This window comes from Ovis canadensis, chromosome 2 (genome assembly GCF_042477335.2).
Source record: "Ovis canadensis isolate MfBH-ARS-UI-01 breed Bighorn chromosome 2, ARS-UI_OviCan_v2, whole genome shotgun sequence".
In the NCBI taxonomy this organism is placed as follows: Eukaryota; Metazoa; Chordata; class Mammalia; order Artiodactyla; family Bovidae; genus Ovis; species Ovis canadensis.
In genome coordinates this window covers 41,260,730-41,277,391 of record NC_091246.1, presented here as the reverse complement: position 1 = coordinate 41,277,391, position 16,662 = coordinate 41,260,730, and the positions used below count along the sequence as shown (strand labels likewise).

Sequence of the window (16,662 nt, the reverse complement as noted above, 5' to 3'; positions counted from 1 at the left end):
TAAGAGATATCCAAAATTTTAGTTAAACGGGGGAACTTAGAAGAAGAACTTAATAAATATTTGATTGAATTTAACCATATAGAATAATATGAGGCTTCCCAGGTAGCACAGTGGTAAAGAATCTTCTTGCCAATGAAACAGACTTAAGAGACGCAGGTTCGATCCATGATTCATGAAGATCCCCAGGAGGAAGAAATGACAACCCCTCCAGTATTCTTGCCTGGAGAATCCCATGGACAGAGAAGCCTGGCGGGCTACAGTCCATGGAGTCACAAAGAGTCAGATATGACTAAGCGACTGAGCACACACATGCACATAGCATGATATATTTAAGTGTAGATTGTACAGGACCAGAGAAAGCAATGGCAACCCACTCTGGTCCTCTTGCCTGGAAAATTCCATGGACCGAGGAGCCGAGTGGGCTGCAGTCCATGGGGTCACTAAGAGTTGGGCACGACTGAACGACTTTACTTTCACTTTTCACTTTCATGCATTGGAGAAGGAAATGGCAACCCACTCCAGTGTTCTTGCCTGGAGAATCCCAGGGGACAGAGGTATCTGGCGGGCTGCCGTTTATGGAGTCACATAGAGTCGGACATGACTGAAGCGACTTAGCAGCAGCAGCAGCAGATTTTATAGGACAGTTTGAGTCCTTGCATCTCTTGTTTAGGCTTTTTGTATTATCTGTCATAAAATTATATAAATAATAATTATTCAACTGATGCCTGTTTGATACATTAGTTACCCATCAAAAGGCTAGTTCTTAGGAAAACTATAATTTGGGGAAAGATGGTGTTTGGGATCCTTTTTCAGTTATGTTAATGATGCTTGGTTAGAATTTTGGGACCCAGGGCCTCTCCCTAGTTCTGTTTCCACTGAACCATTCTTTCTGATTGTATTATAAAAACCACTGAGGGTTAAGAGACAGCACTTAACAAAGGGTAACTTAGGTCAGAACGTAAAAAAACTCCTGGGCTTCCCAGGTGGCACTAGTGGTAAAGAACCTGCCTGCAATGCAGGAGACATACAGAGATATGTGTTCAATCCCTGGGTCGGGAAGATCCCCTGGAGGAAGGCATGGCAACGCATTCTAGTTATTCTTGTCTGGAGAATCTCATGGACAGAGGAGCCTGGTGGGCTGCAGTCCATGGGGTCTCAAAGAGTCTGAAATAACTTAGCACTAACACATGCAAAGAAACTCCCACTCTTTAAAGTATGATTGCTTTATAGGTAGGTTCTTAGACTCATCCTTCACAAGAGGACAACATATGCAAGAATGTTATCTCTGTGTGTTTCAACGTTTGTACATTTACTAAGACTATATTCTAGGGAGGACTCGAAAATTGATTTTGTAGGCATGGGAAATAATCCTATTTGAGCATTAACTGAAGGCTTAAGAGTATCTCTTTTCAGCAGCAGCGAAGAACCACAGAGTCCTTGGAGAAACTTCCAACCAGCTTCTCCAGTCCGCACTACATCACTTTGGTATGTCCCCCCTCTCTATTAGTTGTGCTAATCTGTGTCCATGTCACTAATAATCTTGGTGCCACTTAACCACTCATCAGTTCCTTGAAAAGGTCCAGTGATATAACACAGCTCTCTGACTCTGGGCAGAAGTAGGAACTTCTTGGCAAGGCTGGGATTACAGTGATAGGAGTACAATGACTCCTGTTAAGTACACAGATGCTGTTTGTTTAAAACACTGACTGTCTCATCATGAATTCTTGGGAATTAGTTCTGATTAAAAAAAAAAAACACACACACAGTAACATGTTATTTACTGTGATCACAGAGTTTGTCTGTAGCCCTTAAATGTTATTCCTGGGACAAATGCCTTGCTCACCCTGCTCTAGACCCAGCCCTGCTTCTCAGGGGTCAAGTTGAATGATGGCTTCCAGAGAGGCCCTGAGCAGCAGAGGGCTTTCCACTAACTGAGGAGGCATGTTTCCCGAATGAGTATTGATGACAGAGGAACCAGTTAGCTAAATCAGCACACACGTGCATGAGAGACATGGAGCCAAAACAGAGACATTACATAAGTAGGAAAGCAGAGAAGTAAAGTACATCTTTCTTTAAGATAAATGAGCCCAGATATTTTTCCTTAGCTCAGATTTATAGGTTTCCATTACAATTTTTACCACCTTATTGTTACTCAGTTGCTCAGCTGTGTCTGACTCTTTGCTACTCCATGGATTGCAGCATGCCAGTCTTCCCTGTTCTTCACTATCTCCTGGAGCTTGCTCAAACTCATGTCCACTGAGTCAGTGATGCCATCTTACCATCTCACCCTCTTCTGCCCCCTTCTCATCCTGCCCTCAGTCTTTCCCAGCATCAGGGTCTTTTCCAGTGAGTCAGCTCTGGGCATCAGGTGTCCAAAGTATTGGAGCTTCAGCATCAGTCTTTCCAGTGTTCAGGGTTGATTTCCTTTAGGATTGACTGGTTGGATCTCCTTGCAGTTCAAGGGACTCTCAAGAATCTTCTCCAGCACCACAGTTCAAAAGCATCAATTCTTCAGTGCTAAGCCTTCTTTAGGAGATGATTATTCATGAGAGGAAATTTGAGTGAATCATGCAATCTCTGAATATGCACCAATATCTCATAATCTCCAGTGTCTTTGATGGGCTTACTTCCTGAAGTCATCATTTACTTAGATTCAAAAAGAAGAGAGAGATTACAGGGTCTCTAAGATCACCTGAACCACTGGAGTCTTTATCTGCACCTGTATCCTCAAGTACACATAAACATGTATTATTTAGACCTGGGTGCTAATCACCAAGATGCTCAACTATATCTCTATAAAATCAGCAATTCTCATTATGCATTCTTTAATGGATAGAAGGGGGTGACCAAGATAGTGTTCAGTCTGTGGCTTCACAGAATCCTCATATCTCACAAAAGGGTCTCAGAGAGTGCTGGACAGGCAGGGTGGCACTGTCTGTTGGAGTTACAGCAAGGCTAAGAAGAAAACATGGTTTCTGATAAAACGTCCCTTAACCAGTACTACCCCCACCCTCACCCACCTTTGCCTACTTCATTCCTACACAGGCTTAGTTTTTCATGGATCAAAAAGGGGTGGTCTGAGTGTGTATGTGTTTCTGTGCATGATATCTTCTGCTTCAGTTCCTGACACAACAAAATGTTTATTGTAGAAATCTGCAAATAAAGAGCACAGAGGAATGGCAAATTCCAATTCAAGCGCCCAAATGGTAAGTTCCCACATCAAATCGTCCCCTCCTTTTCAAATGCTAGCTTATTTTTGTGGGGTTTTTTTTTTTGCCTACTCATTGATTGGAGAGATTCTCTGTTCTTATCAAAAGATTGAAGTGATTAAAATTGTTTTCTGTGATGTGCTTAAATGTCTCACAGATAATTCAGCAGTGCTCATTTTAGTCCAGGACTTTTCAACCTTACCAAAGGAGCAAGCTAGAATTTAACAATGTCAGAGTCTGAATACATTTTGGAAATAATAACAAAAACAAAATAAAGATATGATAATACTGGTAATCATAGAAAATGGGCTTCCCTGGTGGTTCAGTGGTAAAGAATCTGCCTGCCAACACAGGAGATGAGAGTTTGATTCCTGGTTCAAGAAGATCCCCTGGAGGAGGAAATAGCAACCCACTCCAGTATTCTTGCCTGGGAAATCTCATGGACAGAGGAGCCTGGCAGACTACCGTCCATGGGATTGCAAAGAGTCCAACATGACTGAGCAACTAAACAATTATAGAAAAGTTATCCTTTCTAATGGAACAGTTTGCTTCATGATTGCTTTGCTAAAGCTTTCACTTAAAAATCAATAATTCACTAAACCTGATGGATAATTTTATTTTGAATGACTATGTCTAATGATAGAAAATTAATCAAAAATTTGTATTTTTTGCCAAAGGGAGACAAAAGAGCATTGTGTGACTGACTACATTTTAGAGTTCTTGTTTTCATTCCCTCATTCATCCATTCATTGACTTTTCTTGAGTCCCTACAAAGTACTGGGTTAATAGGAGGGTTTTCCCTAGAAAGCATTCTTACTGGAAATCCTGCCCATTACACTTTCCCTTTGGGGATGGAGAAGGAAATGCTTTTTAGAAATTTGCTCTTTTTTAATATAATTTTATTTATTTTATTTTTGGCTGTGCTAGGTCTTTGAGGCTGTGCAGGCTTTTCTTTAGCTGCGGCTAGCGGGTGCTCCTCTCTAGTTGGGGTGTGTGGGCTTCTCATTGCAGTGACTTCTCTTGTTGCGGAGCATGGGCTCTAGAGCACGGGCTCAGTAGTTGAGGTGCACAGTCTTAGCTGCCCCGCTGCATGTGGGATCTTCCCTGGGCCAGGGATCAAACCCATGTCTCGTGCATTGGCAGGCAGATTCTTTACTGCTGAGCTGCCAGGAATGTTTTCAAGCGATCCTTCCACTCCACAAAGATGAAGCGGCCTCATATTGGAGAGCGGAGAGAGACGGTCCTTAGGACAAGCAGACTGTTTGCCTTTCTGTATTAAAAAACAAAATGGCTTTCTTTCTTCTGTGACAGACTGGTCGATTTTACAATAACTGCTTAATCAGCCATGGCTAAGGAGATCTGGGAAAGCAGGATAAATGTAGTACAAACAGAATGTGAAAAGGTTACTGTAATTAGCAGATATAAATGAATCACTGAAATATAACATGCTTATAGATTTTGCAGAAAATAATTCATTTTTAACCATCTCTTTTTATTTAGAGCTTGAAATTGGATATCCAAAATGGCTGTGCGAGGCTAGGCTGAGGATCCTGGAAGCAAGATCTTCTTAACCTTCCCTAGATATTTGCTACACAAATTCTGATAGTTTCTCAGCTGTTCTTTATCCAGACAGAACACGCAGAAGAGAAACAGCATCTTTCTATAATGTTTACTTGTAGAATTCACAACCTGTGGCTTAGACATATGCTAATATACAAAAAAAATCTATCCCTTTTCACATGCTCCTTTAGCATCATACAGCAATAAGTACTCTTCTTGCGCTAGTATGTTCTTACAAAATAGTAATCTAATTACTTAAAACATGAGTCAAAACTTGGAAGTAAATTACAATGTTGAGTCTAAGAAGGAAAACATCTTTTATTACAGGTTATTTCTTTGGGAACATAAAAGTACTTCATAATTACCACTAATTATGGTTTAAATAAAGTTCTCTCCTGCAGAGATGCCAAGGAAATCCATGCAGGAAGCATCAGATTCCAGTACCTAATTAAAAGGTCAATGGCTGTTCTGATCATTCCCTATCGGTGAAGGAGGAAAAAGAATAGCCACTTCAGCTACCATATCTTTCTTAAACTTGTGAGGGTGGCCAAAGAGAACATGAAGCTCTCCTGGTCATTCAAAAAGCCAAGAAGTCAATTCTAACTTCCTTAATTTTTTAGACTTCTTTAAGAACTAGCCAGAAAACTCATAGACGTACAAAATTTTCAAAAAATTGACTCCAGCAGAGAGGAAATACAATTTCCCTTGAAGGCTTTTGAGATCCTTGCAATATATGGGTTTGAGCACTCCAGTGTGGCATTTCTGTGCTGTTTCCATTTGATTTTGGTATGTGGGATTGTCCTGGGAATGATTTCAGCTCTTTCTTATAAGGGTGCATCTCATCATTTTCTCCCATATTCTCTATTTTCTTTTTTCTTAACTGCTCAAGCTAGCTGCAATCATTTTTTCATTTACTGAAATAAAGTTTTTAAGTGCTAAATGCAAATTTTCTGATTCAATGAAATAAAAGCTGCAAATGAAAGAAGAAAGCTGGTTGTTCCTGGTGAATTTCTGTTGCAATGTTGACTGGTTGATGGGAGGAGCTAGTTAAATCAGCAAAGGATAGCAGTGACTCAGCACTTTATACCTAGTGTGCTTTCAATAAGCATCTGGTCTTATTAAAGCCATTCCTTGAGAAAGAATACTGATAAATGCATGCTTAAAGCAAAACATGCTAATTGAAACATTTTATGTAAATTTTTGAAAAAAAGAAAAAGTCTGTATCATATACACTAGCCTCATTAAAGCAAGGAATAATCTTCATGTCCAAGACAAATATCATGTGATACTGCTTATATGTGAAGTCTAAAAAAGTATAAATGAGCTTATTTACAGAAATAGACTCACAGATGTAGAAAACAAACATGATTACAGGGCTGGGGGAAAGGATAAATCGGGAGATTGGAATTGACATATACACACATATCTATATAAAAATTGATAACTGTTCAGTACTCTGTAATGACTTATATGGGAAAAATATTAGAAAGTGGATATATGTATATGTACAACTGATTCACTTTGCTGTACATCTGAAACTAACACAACATTTGTATATCAACTATAAATTGTTTTTTTTTTTTCATGGACAAAATGGAGAGATGTTCACATATTCCAGTCCCTTGAACAATACATGTGTTGATGAACAATATACATTTTGGTGATATCTTATTCTCCCTTTAAAATAATCATATTTTGTTTTTGATTTGTTACTTTCCTTATTGTTCCCACATCTCTTTCAGGAAACTCTCCATCATCACTCATTTCCTCTGTCCTGGGCTCCACATTCAACTAACTACCAATTTGTAGTGATTTTTTTCTTTTTTCAAATTTCTCTCTCTCCAATTATAAATGTTTGGAATTCCTTAAGTGCTCCCACTTCGTTGCTTCCTGCCTAGATAATCATTCTAGACTTCTAATCTGCTGCCCTGTTTTTCAAACAACCCCAGGAGCCTTCTGACAATTAAGCTTCTTTTTAATTTTAAGTAATATTCATCATGCTCGTCCGTATACTCACCCTAGGCCTTCAAGACTTTACATTTGTTTCAAATGCCTCTCTCTGCTCTATTTCCTAGGGATCTTCTTCTAATACTGTCTACAGACTCAGAAGCATTTTCACAGCTACCTCTAACCAGTGGTCCCCTTGGAGACAGAGTTCTGTCTCTGGTTGCGGATCAGTTACTATTTTATAGCCCTAAAATTTCTGGCTCTTGTCATTTCCTCAGGGTTTGAATCCTATCCCTTGAATCCACAAGCACTGTCAAGGCTCCTCCTTGGAATGGACACACCTGCTAGACCTACTATCTTAGCAACTCTGCCCTTCACTTCAGCCCCCTGAAGATCTTGCTGTCCAGTCATGAATAAACAACCCTTATTAATGCCTCAGCTTAGACTGAACTTGCTGCCAGCTTGGAATGTTGTGTCTTGAGATGCTAGACTGGTTCTCTGCACTTAGGTCAAGTGCCCTCTGCCCTGGACAGAGGTGGATTTATCTGGAAGCTAACGAATCTGGGGCTCTTCAGGGCCCATCACATGTGCCGCTAAGACCTTTTATCTAATTTTGCATTTATATTTTTTTAAATGACATTCAGTGGGCCATTGTGGGTTGGGAAGAAGAAATTCAAACCATATATCAGCCATGAGAACCTATTGTATAACACAGGGAACACACTACTCAGTGTGTGTATATAGCACAGCACTCTACTCAGTGCTCTGTGGTGACTTAAATGGGAAGGAAATCCCCAAAAGGAGGGGTATGTGTATGCATATGGCTGACTCACTTTGTTGTACAGCAGAAACTGACACAGCCATGTAAAGCAACTATATTCCACTTATAAGACTTAATTAATTATTAATTAATTTTTCATTAATTAATTTTTAAAAGTGCCAATAGGAAACAAACAGGACAAAGATGCACCTTAGTTAGACTGAAGTTGTAATCACGAGGAGGGTGAGAGTGGACGAGCCTAAAATGGTACAAAAAGGATGTGGGCATAGGAGAAGCATGGTAGGTTTGATGCTCCTCCCACATCCTCCCAGATAACTGGGGAAAGACCTGCCTGGGCGTTGAGTACTCAGGAGAACACCACAAAGAGGAAAATCCAAGACTGGAGCGAAACCCAGCTGAACCCTGACTATGCTCCCCAGCCCACATGCAGATCAGTGGCTGAGGGCCAAAGGTTTATAGGCTCCCAGCGTTTGGACAAAACCAGTGCCCAAATCTCCAACCACTGAGTGATGCAGGATCAGGGAACCCCATAGAAAAAACAGTATAAAATATAAAAAGAAGTCAAATTGATCAGAGATACTAGTGGCTGTACATCTCAAAGGGTGAAGGATGGGCAGGGGATGAATTCTGCAATGTAAGTTTCTGCAAGTCATTTTAAAATATCCTCTGAAAAAATAAATTAAAATCTATATTTGTTACACTATATTATCTAAATGTTATGGTGCCAAGGAATATCAAGTATATTTTTACATCAGTCCTGCCAGGACTGCAGTGAGCACTTCCCTTCTCCAGGGGACCTTCCCAACTCAGGTATAGAGCCCAGGTCTCCTGAATTGCACACAGATTTTTTACCTTCTGAGCCACCAGGGAAGTCTAGGACTGCAGTGATAACAACACAAACTAAAACAAACGCAACATTCCCAGTAGCATCCATTACAGTCCTCCTTGGGTATCAACGGACGATTAGTTCCAGGCTCCCCCGGGAGACTAACCTCCTCCCAAGCTCAAGTAGCTTACGTAAAATGGTGAAGTTGTTCCTTTTTTTTTCCCTATTATTTGCATGCAACCTATGGGCTCCCCTGGTGGTTCAGATGGTAAAGAATTCACCTGCTGTGCAGGACAATTGGGTTCCAGCTCTGGATCTGGAAGATCCCATAGAAAAGGGAATAGCTACCCACTCCAGTATTCCTGCCTGGGAAATTCCATGGACAGAGGCTCCTGGCAGGCTACAGTCTGTAGGGTCGCAAAGAATCAGACAAGACTAAGCAACTAACAAGACTGAGCGACTAACAAGACTGAGAGTCTAAGACTTATGCAATGCAAATGTATACTTTAAATCATTTCTATATTACTTATAATACTCAATGCAAAGAAAATAGTACCTTTGTTAATAGTTATAAATACAATGTAAATGCTACATAAATAATAGCTGAGATGTGGCAAATTCAATTTTTGCCTTTTGGAACTTTCAAATTTATTTTTTCAATGTTTTTTCATCCACAGTTGGTTGAATTCCTGGATGCGAACTGTGATTACAGAGAATTGACTGACTGTCTTCTCAAATATCAATCAGATATAGAGCCACTCTGCCTCTTTATCAATGCATCTGGACTGATAGGTGATTGTGGAATTTAGAAAATGGACTTTGGATGTGCTAAAATTGTGAAATCATTCTGAGGAAAGCGAAACATTTCCCTGCCACTTCTGTGGCAGGTCTCTCGGTACCTGATAACCCATCAATGAAGTTCCTAGAAAGGGTCACTAGGAGGCGACATAGAAAACTAAATCGAGCAGGTAGCCTGATTCCATTCCTTTGTTAGACACCAGTCGTAGGAAACAGTGACTTTAAACTAACTCACTAAGAATTTTGTTAAAGTCCTCTTCCTGATTATTAAGGAAGTAGCTCTTGGTGAATTTTGACAGACAAAACTTCCCTGTCTGCCAGGATCGTGGGTTGAGGGAGAAAATAAAGAGCATTTCGCTGAAAAGAAAGGAGAGCCAGGTTGGCAGCCTGAAAGGTTTGATTGGAGATTCTAACTGGAAAGACAAATCCTATTTGCTCTGTTTTGAAATCCAGTCTTCTTGAAGCTGACTTGTCAATAGCCCCAAATAACCCAGTCTCCTGAAGACTTTTGTGAGTTTTGCTTTTGTTTTTAAATTTTGTAGTATCTTGTTTACTAATTTTTTGGAGTCCATCAGATTGGCCACTGAGGCCAGGGATGCTTGAAGGTACTGCCCCCCTCCCCCAACCAGGTACCCCTAATGCATTTTAAATGTCAGGAGAAGCCACAGTCTGTGTGACTGTGGGACTCAACGGTGGACCCTCGATGATGATGGATCATCACCAAAGACTGAGAAATAATTGGAAGACTGAGCTGATTGGCAGCTTCCTGATCACTTTCTGACTGAAGGTCAGGCTTTTAGGAAACTCAGAAGCCATTATGTAAGGAAGTGGCTGCCTCAAGGCTTTGGCAGAATGCATTAACATCTTTCTCCAGGAAAAGCTATCCTGAGCTATACATAATGGATATCGATTGCTCAGAAAAGAAGATATAACTTTAAACCTTCGGGGGTCTCCAGAGACGAAAGACATAGGAAAAAGAGGGCTAGTCTGGAAGAAACCATGCCAGAGCTATCTTAGAGAATCCTAGATAAGTGACTGCAAAAGCCAGGGGCACCAGCGATTTGCTACCAGGAGAGCAAAGACGGTGTTTATGGAGGGCATGCTCTTTGTTAAGCATTAAGCTAAGCACTTAATAGCATAATTTCATTTTTAGATTGAAACAACTCTGTGAGTATTGTTCAGTCGTTAAGTCGAGTCCAATTCTTTGTGATCTCATGGACTGTATTCTATGTGATCTCATGGAGTCCTCTGTCTTCCACTATCTCTTGCAGGTTGCTCAAATTCATGTCCATCGAGGTGGTAAAGCTATCTCACCACCCCATCCTGTCGTCCCCTTCTCCTCCCACCCTCAGTCTTCCCCAGGACCAAGGTCTTTTCCAATGAGTCAGCTCTTCGCATCAGGTGGCCAAAATATTGGAGCTTCAGCTTCAGCATCAGTCCTTCCAATGACTATTCAGGGTTGCCTTCCTTTAGGATTGACTGGTTTGATCTCATTGCTGTCCAAGGGACTCTCAAGAGTCTTCTTCAGCACCACAATTCAAAAACACCAGTTGTTCAGTGCTCATCTTTATTTATGGTCTCACTCTTACATTCATACATATGAGCTAATATTATCCTCATTTTACAGTTTGAGAAAAATTAAGATCAAGAGTCAAATAATCCACTGAGAGAGAGAGCTAGCTGATTAAATATCATAGTCAGGACATCGACCCAGGAAGTCTAACTGCAAAGAGTATGCTTTCAATCACTCCCATGCTTCTCGGGTAAATATAATTTTGACAGGGAAAAGGCAGACTCCTTCAATTTCAGACTCCTGGAAAGGAAATGAATATATCTCACTCCCACTTTCATTTTCCATCCAGCAAACTTCCTAACCTTTGGAGCCACAGGGACAATGATTCATATGTTTACACAGCCAAGAAAGACAAGAGAATCCACCCAGTAGTGACCCCTCAATTTAGGCAATCGCTAGTTGCGATGCTGTTGTTCACAGAGGGCTGTGTTTGGGGATACAGCTGAGGCTCCAATTCCTTTTACCATTCTGTTGGCCACTCCCTAGGGGGTGCTTGTGATCCTGGAATCTTTTCTGTGTTTTACAACTACTTTAGGTTCTGGCTTCCCTGGGGGCTCAGATGGTAAGGAATCTGCCTGCAATGCAGGAAACCTGGGTTCTATCACTGTGTCAGGAAAATCCCCTGGAAAAGGGAATGAAAATCCACTCCAGTATTCTTGCCTAGAGAAAACCATGGGCAGAAATGCCTAGCAGGCTACATTTCATGGTATCACAAAGAGTCCAACACACTACTAACACCTTTACTTTCTAGGTTCTGGAAGATGCTTTCTCAACAGGACAGGGCTCTCTCTGGGTGATGTTCTACTTCAGTTTAGCATGCCGAGGAAAGCTGTCTGATGCTGCCCCACCATCTGTGCAGAGAAGGAAGACCAGCAGAATTATTGACACTCGAAAGGAGGCAATGTGTCAGGGGATGGTAGGCATCAATACAGAGGCAGAGTCTCTAATGAAAGCTTCTTCCTTGCTTGAATAAAGAATGCACCAGATGAATGGTCATCTTTAATAGGTAAGGAAAGAGAGGACATTTGTACTGCACCCTTTTAGACTCCAGGTCTAAACTTCCAGACTTTTATACACTCACCGTGGGATGTCCACTGCAAAGCTTTGTGACCAGTATTATTTTACAGATGAGAAAACTAAGCATAACCGGTCCCCATATATGCAGCTTTAAATGGCAAAACAAAAAAATCTGATCATATGCTTCAGACCAAAGCCACAATCTGAACTCTTCCCCACTCCAGTTTTGAGGCTGACTGGTCATGCCAGGTGGCTCAGTGGTAAAGAATCTGCCTGCCAATGCAGGAGATGCGGGTTCCGTCCCTGGGTCAGGAAGAACCCCTGCGGGAGGAAATAGTAACCCACTCTAGTGTCAGACTTTATTTTTTGGGGGCTACAAAATCACTGCAGATGGTGATTGCAGCCATGAAATTAACAGATGCTTACTCCTTGAAAGAAAAGTTATGACCAAATTAGATAGCATATTGAAAAGCAGAGACATTACTTTGCCAGCAAAGTTCTGTCTAGTCAAGGCTATGGTTTTTCCAGTGGTCATGTATGGATATGAGAGTTGGACTCTGAAGAAAGCTGAGCACCAAAGAATTGATGCTTTTGAACTGTGGTGTTGGAGAAGACTCTTGAGAGTCCCTTGGACTGCAAGGAGATCCAACTAGTCCATTCTGAAGGAGATCTGCCCTGGGATTTCTTTGGAAGGAATGATGCTAAAGCTGAAGCTCCAGTACTTTGGCCACCTCATGCGAAGAGTTGACTCATTGGAAAAGACTCTGATGCTGGGAGGGATTGGGGGCAGGAGGAGAAGGGGACAACAGAGGATGAGATGGCTAGATGGCATCACTGACTCGATGGATGTGAGTCTGAGTGAAGTCCGGGAGTTGGTGATGGACAGGGAGGCCTGGTGTGCTACGATTCATGGGGTCGTAAAGAGTCGGACATGACTGAGCGACTGAAATAAACTGAACTGAACTGAACTAGTATTCTTGACTGGGAAATCCCATGGACTGGGGAGCCTGGTGGGCTACAGTCCGTGGGATTTCAAAGAACTAGACACAACTTAGTTACTAAGCACTGAGTCATGCCCCAAGATGATAACAGCATCACAGGTGGTCACAGAATGACTTGAGAGTTTATTCTTGGAGAAGGCAACATTGATCTAGAAAGTGGTTTGCCACCCAGGTGCAGTGGGTGGGCCTGTGTCTTTGCCATAAAGCAGCAGATATCAATTTCATTTTCACATCTTCTGCAGGTTCTTCAAGCTAATGATTAGAGGGAAGGAAATATTCAAAGGTCTGTCATCATTCCAGCTGGACTCAGAAAAGGCTCAATAGATAGAAAAACAAATGATTTTAGGCAAATCATCCAGCATTTAAAAATCATTCTTGGGACTTCCCTGGAAGTCTGGTTGTTAAGACTCTGAGCTTCCCCTTCAGGGGGCAAGCATTTGATTCCTGATCAGGGAACTGAGATTCTGCATGCTGCGTGGCACAGCCAAAATATATATTTTTAATATTTTTTAAAAAGATAACAATGTCCCATTTATTTCAATAAATAAAGAAATAATAAAAATTATTCTCATCTCATATTTAAACTCTTCCATTCTCTTACCTTATCAGCATCAGGCTCTTGATATAATAGCTTATACTGATGACCCAGGAATGGTGAAATTAAAAAAATTTTTTTAAAAACCTGAGGTCCTGACTCAGGGACATGCTTATTCAGGTCCAAGGAAAGTAAATGGAGATGAGTTTGATCTCAGAAATGTGTGTGGTGCTCTGTCTGAAGAGAGACTTGGATTTAGATATTGTTACCTACTAGAGTGTTTATGCTACTGAAGGAATGAAAAAAAAATATCTTCCAAGTAGCACACAGAGCACATTTGATGCCACAGTATTGAGGCCGTGCTGGTCAATCCAGAGTAGAAATCAATTCATTCCATCTCATTAATGCTGCCTTGGTGGTGTAACAGGTTCTATGCTGAAAATAACACCAGGTGGACACTTGACACGCAATATCCCACCTTCAGAAATGAATTAGCAGTCATAAGTCCAGTGTAATGCCAATTGCACCCTGGGTTCACTTGGATATTCAACTCTCAGAAGAAGAGTGAGAGATCTAAAAGGGAGAGAATATATGTACACATACAGGGCTGCCCCTGTAGCTCAGCAGGTAAAAAAAAAATCCACCTGCAAAGCAGGAGACCCAGGAGATGAGAGTTCAATCCCTGGGTCGGGAAGATCCCCTGGAGGAGGAAATGGTAACCCACTCCAGTATTCTTGCCTGGGAAATCCTACTGAACAGAAGAGCCTGTCAGACTACAGTCCAAAGCATCCCAAAGAGTCGGACATGACTGAGCGACTGACTGAGAATGCATGTATACAATACATACAGCTGATTCACTTTGCTGTATGGTAGAAACCAATGCAACATTGTAAAGCAGCTATACTCCAATAAAAGTTAATTTAAAAAAGAGAGTGTTACAATGAAAATCATTCCCAGGATCACAGAATAGCCAAAACATGATCTTTTTCACTAGGAACTCCCTCACTTAAAGTAACTCTTTAAGCAAACAGGAAAAATCTAGAAACGGAGACCAATAATCCTTATACATTTCAGAGGGGAAAAATGGCTTAAAATAACTAAATATATAGCAAATATGGATTAATACCATTTAGGTTCTGCTTCTTTAATTATCCATTTACTCCATTATTCAGCATGGATTCATTGCATCCTTGCTGTATTGGAGGTTATTATTCTAGGTACAGCAGATGTCACCACCCTAATGGCAGAAAGCGAAGAACTAAAGAGCCTCTTGATGAAGGTGAAAGAGGAGAGTGAAAAAGCTGGCTTAAAACTCAATGTTCAAAAAACAAAGATCATGGCATAACCAGCCCCATCACATCTGGCAAACAGATGGGGAAACAGTGGCAGACTTTATTTTCCTGGGCTCCAAAGTCACTGCAGGTGATGATGACAGCCATGAAATTAAGAGGTTTGCTCCTTGAAACAAAAGCTATGACCAACAGAGGCAGAATATTAAAGAGCAGAGACAATAATTTGCCAACAAATTCCATATAGTCAAAGCTATGGTTTTTCCATTAGTCATGTACAGATGTGAGAGTTGGACCATAAAGAAGGCTGAGCACCAAAGAATTGATGCTTTTGAACTGTGGTGTTGGAAAAGACTCTTGAGAGTCCCTTGGACTGCAAGGAGATCCAACCTGTCAATCCTAAAGGAAATCAGTCCTGAATATTCATTGGAATGACTGATGCTAAAGCTGAAACTCCAATACTTTGGCCACCTGATGTGAAAAGCCAACTCATTAGAAAAGACCCTGATGCTGGGAAAGATTGAAGGCAGGAGGAGAAGAAAATGACAGATGATGAGATGGTTGGATGGCATCACCCACTCGATGGACATGAGTTTGAGCAAGCTGTGGGTGATGGTGAAGGACAGGGAAGCTTGGCGTGCTACAGTCCATGGGGTCGCAAAGAGTTAGACACAATTGAGTGACTGAACAACAATGAAAATTCAAAGTGAAAGTGTGAAGGTGTCAGTTCCTCAGTCATGCCCAACTCTTTGAGAAACCACGGGCTGTAGCCCACCAGGGTGCTCTGTCCATCGTTTTTCCCAGGCAAAAATGCTGGAATGGATTGCCATTCCCTTCTCCAGGAGATCTTCCTGACCCAGGGATTGAACCTGAGCATCCTGCATTACAGATTCTCTGCCATCTGAGCCACCAGGAAAGCCCAAGGAACCCAAGCCTCATGGAAAGGCAAAACAGGTGATGAAAGGCACAAAGGGGGAAGGTAATAGACGGGGTTGCCCAGGTTAATGAAGAGGAGGTGTACACTTTGTTAGAGTGGAGGAGCCTTCAAGAAGGCACATTTTCATTAAGATCTTAGCAAATGTACAAAGGTTTACCAAGCAGAAAATGAGGACTACAAGGAAAACTGGAAAGTCCGTGGACACCAGGGTTTAATGGGTCCATTCATAGTGAGTAGTTACTGTAGCTGAATTATAAGGTGTATAGGAAAACATGTATTATCAGCACATGTTGAAGGTGACTGTAGAGGGTATTCTATGTGAGTTTACCTTAAAGGATGTGAGACTTATTAAAGGTATTTCAGGGACAGCAGCATGATCAAACTTGTCTTTAAAGGAAAAAAAAGACACTAATTAATATGGATTAGAGAGAAACTCATGAATTGTCCAGATTAGAAGATGCCATGCTTTATAGAGACCGAGGATGATAAAGACAGACAGAAGAGGGTGGCTTCACAAAGCTTTTTTTCTGAGTGAGGAGAGAGGAATGGGGCAGAGGAGAAGTTGATATTGGCTTCTAGGGTTCTGTTTTATATAGACAAGGCTTCATCAGGTCTTTCACCAAGAGAGAGGATGAGTCAGCTTAGACTAGAGGCAATAGTAAGTTGGAGGTATTTTAAATTGACTTTTATGTAGATAGTGTAGTGAATTAATATGATAGCAAAGTAAAACTAGGGAAAATTACTCAGAAAAGTTTTATTACTTTTTTTTAAAAGGTGACTTGAAAATATTTATTCCGTTCCCTCTTTAGCTCAGATGGTAAAGAATCCACGTGCAATACAGGAAATCCGGGTTAGATCCCTGGGTCGGGAAGATACCCTAGAGAAAGAAATGATAACCCTCTCCAGTATTTTTGCCCAGAGAATTCCATGGACAGAGGAGCCTGGGGGCTACAGTTCATAAGATCACAAAGAGTCAGACACGACTGAGCAACTAACACTTTTCACTTTTTCTTCACTTCCTCAATTATTGTGCTAAAAGCTGACTACCTCCAGCAGATCCTTGGACCAGTTGCACAGGGTTGAATACAAGTTCATTACCTACTGTTTAGATTTAAAATAAATGTGTTACTTTTTAAAGTAATTAAAATAAAGCCCAATGAAGTCAGATACTTAGTGGAAAATAACTGAG

The 16,662-nt window shown here is 41.1% G+C and overlaps 1 protein-coding gene across 1 annotated transcript in view; it reads left to right on the top strand.

Moving 5' to 3' along the window:
* ADAM7 (ADAM metallopeptidase domain 7) overlaps nucleotides 1-14,592 on the top strand; it is a 61,178-nt gene extending 46,586 nt beyond the window's left edge. The window contains exons 21-24 of the mRNA XM_069573697.1: nucleotides 3,150-3,206; nucleotides 9,001-9,115; nucleotides 9,211-9,291; nucleotides 14,420-14,592. Of these exons, the coding sequence (XP_069429798.1) occupies nucleotides 3,150-3,206; nucleotides 9,001-9,115; nucleotides 9,211-9,291; nucleotides 14,420-14,592 (426 nt within the window). The remainder of the gene's footprint in view (nucleotides 1-3,149; nucleotides 3,207-9,000; nucleotides 9,116-9,210; nucleotides 9,292-14,419) is intronic.
* Nucleotides 14,593-16,662: the final 2,070 nt, after the last annotated feature.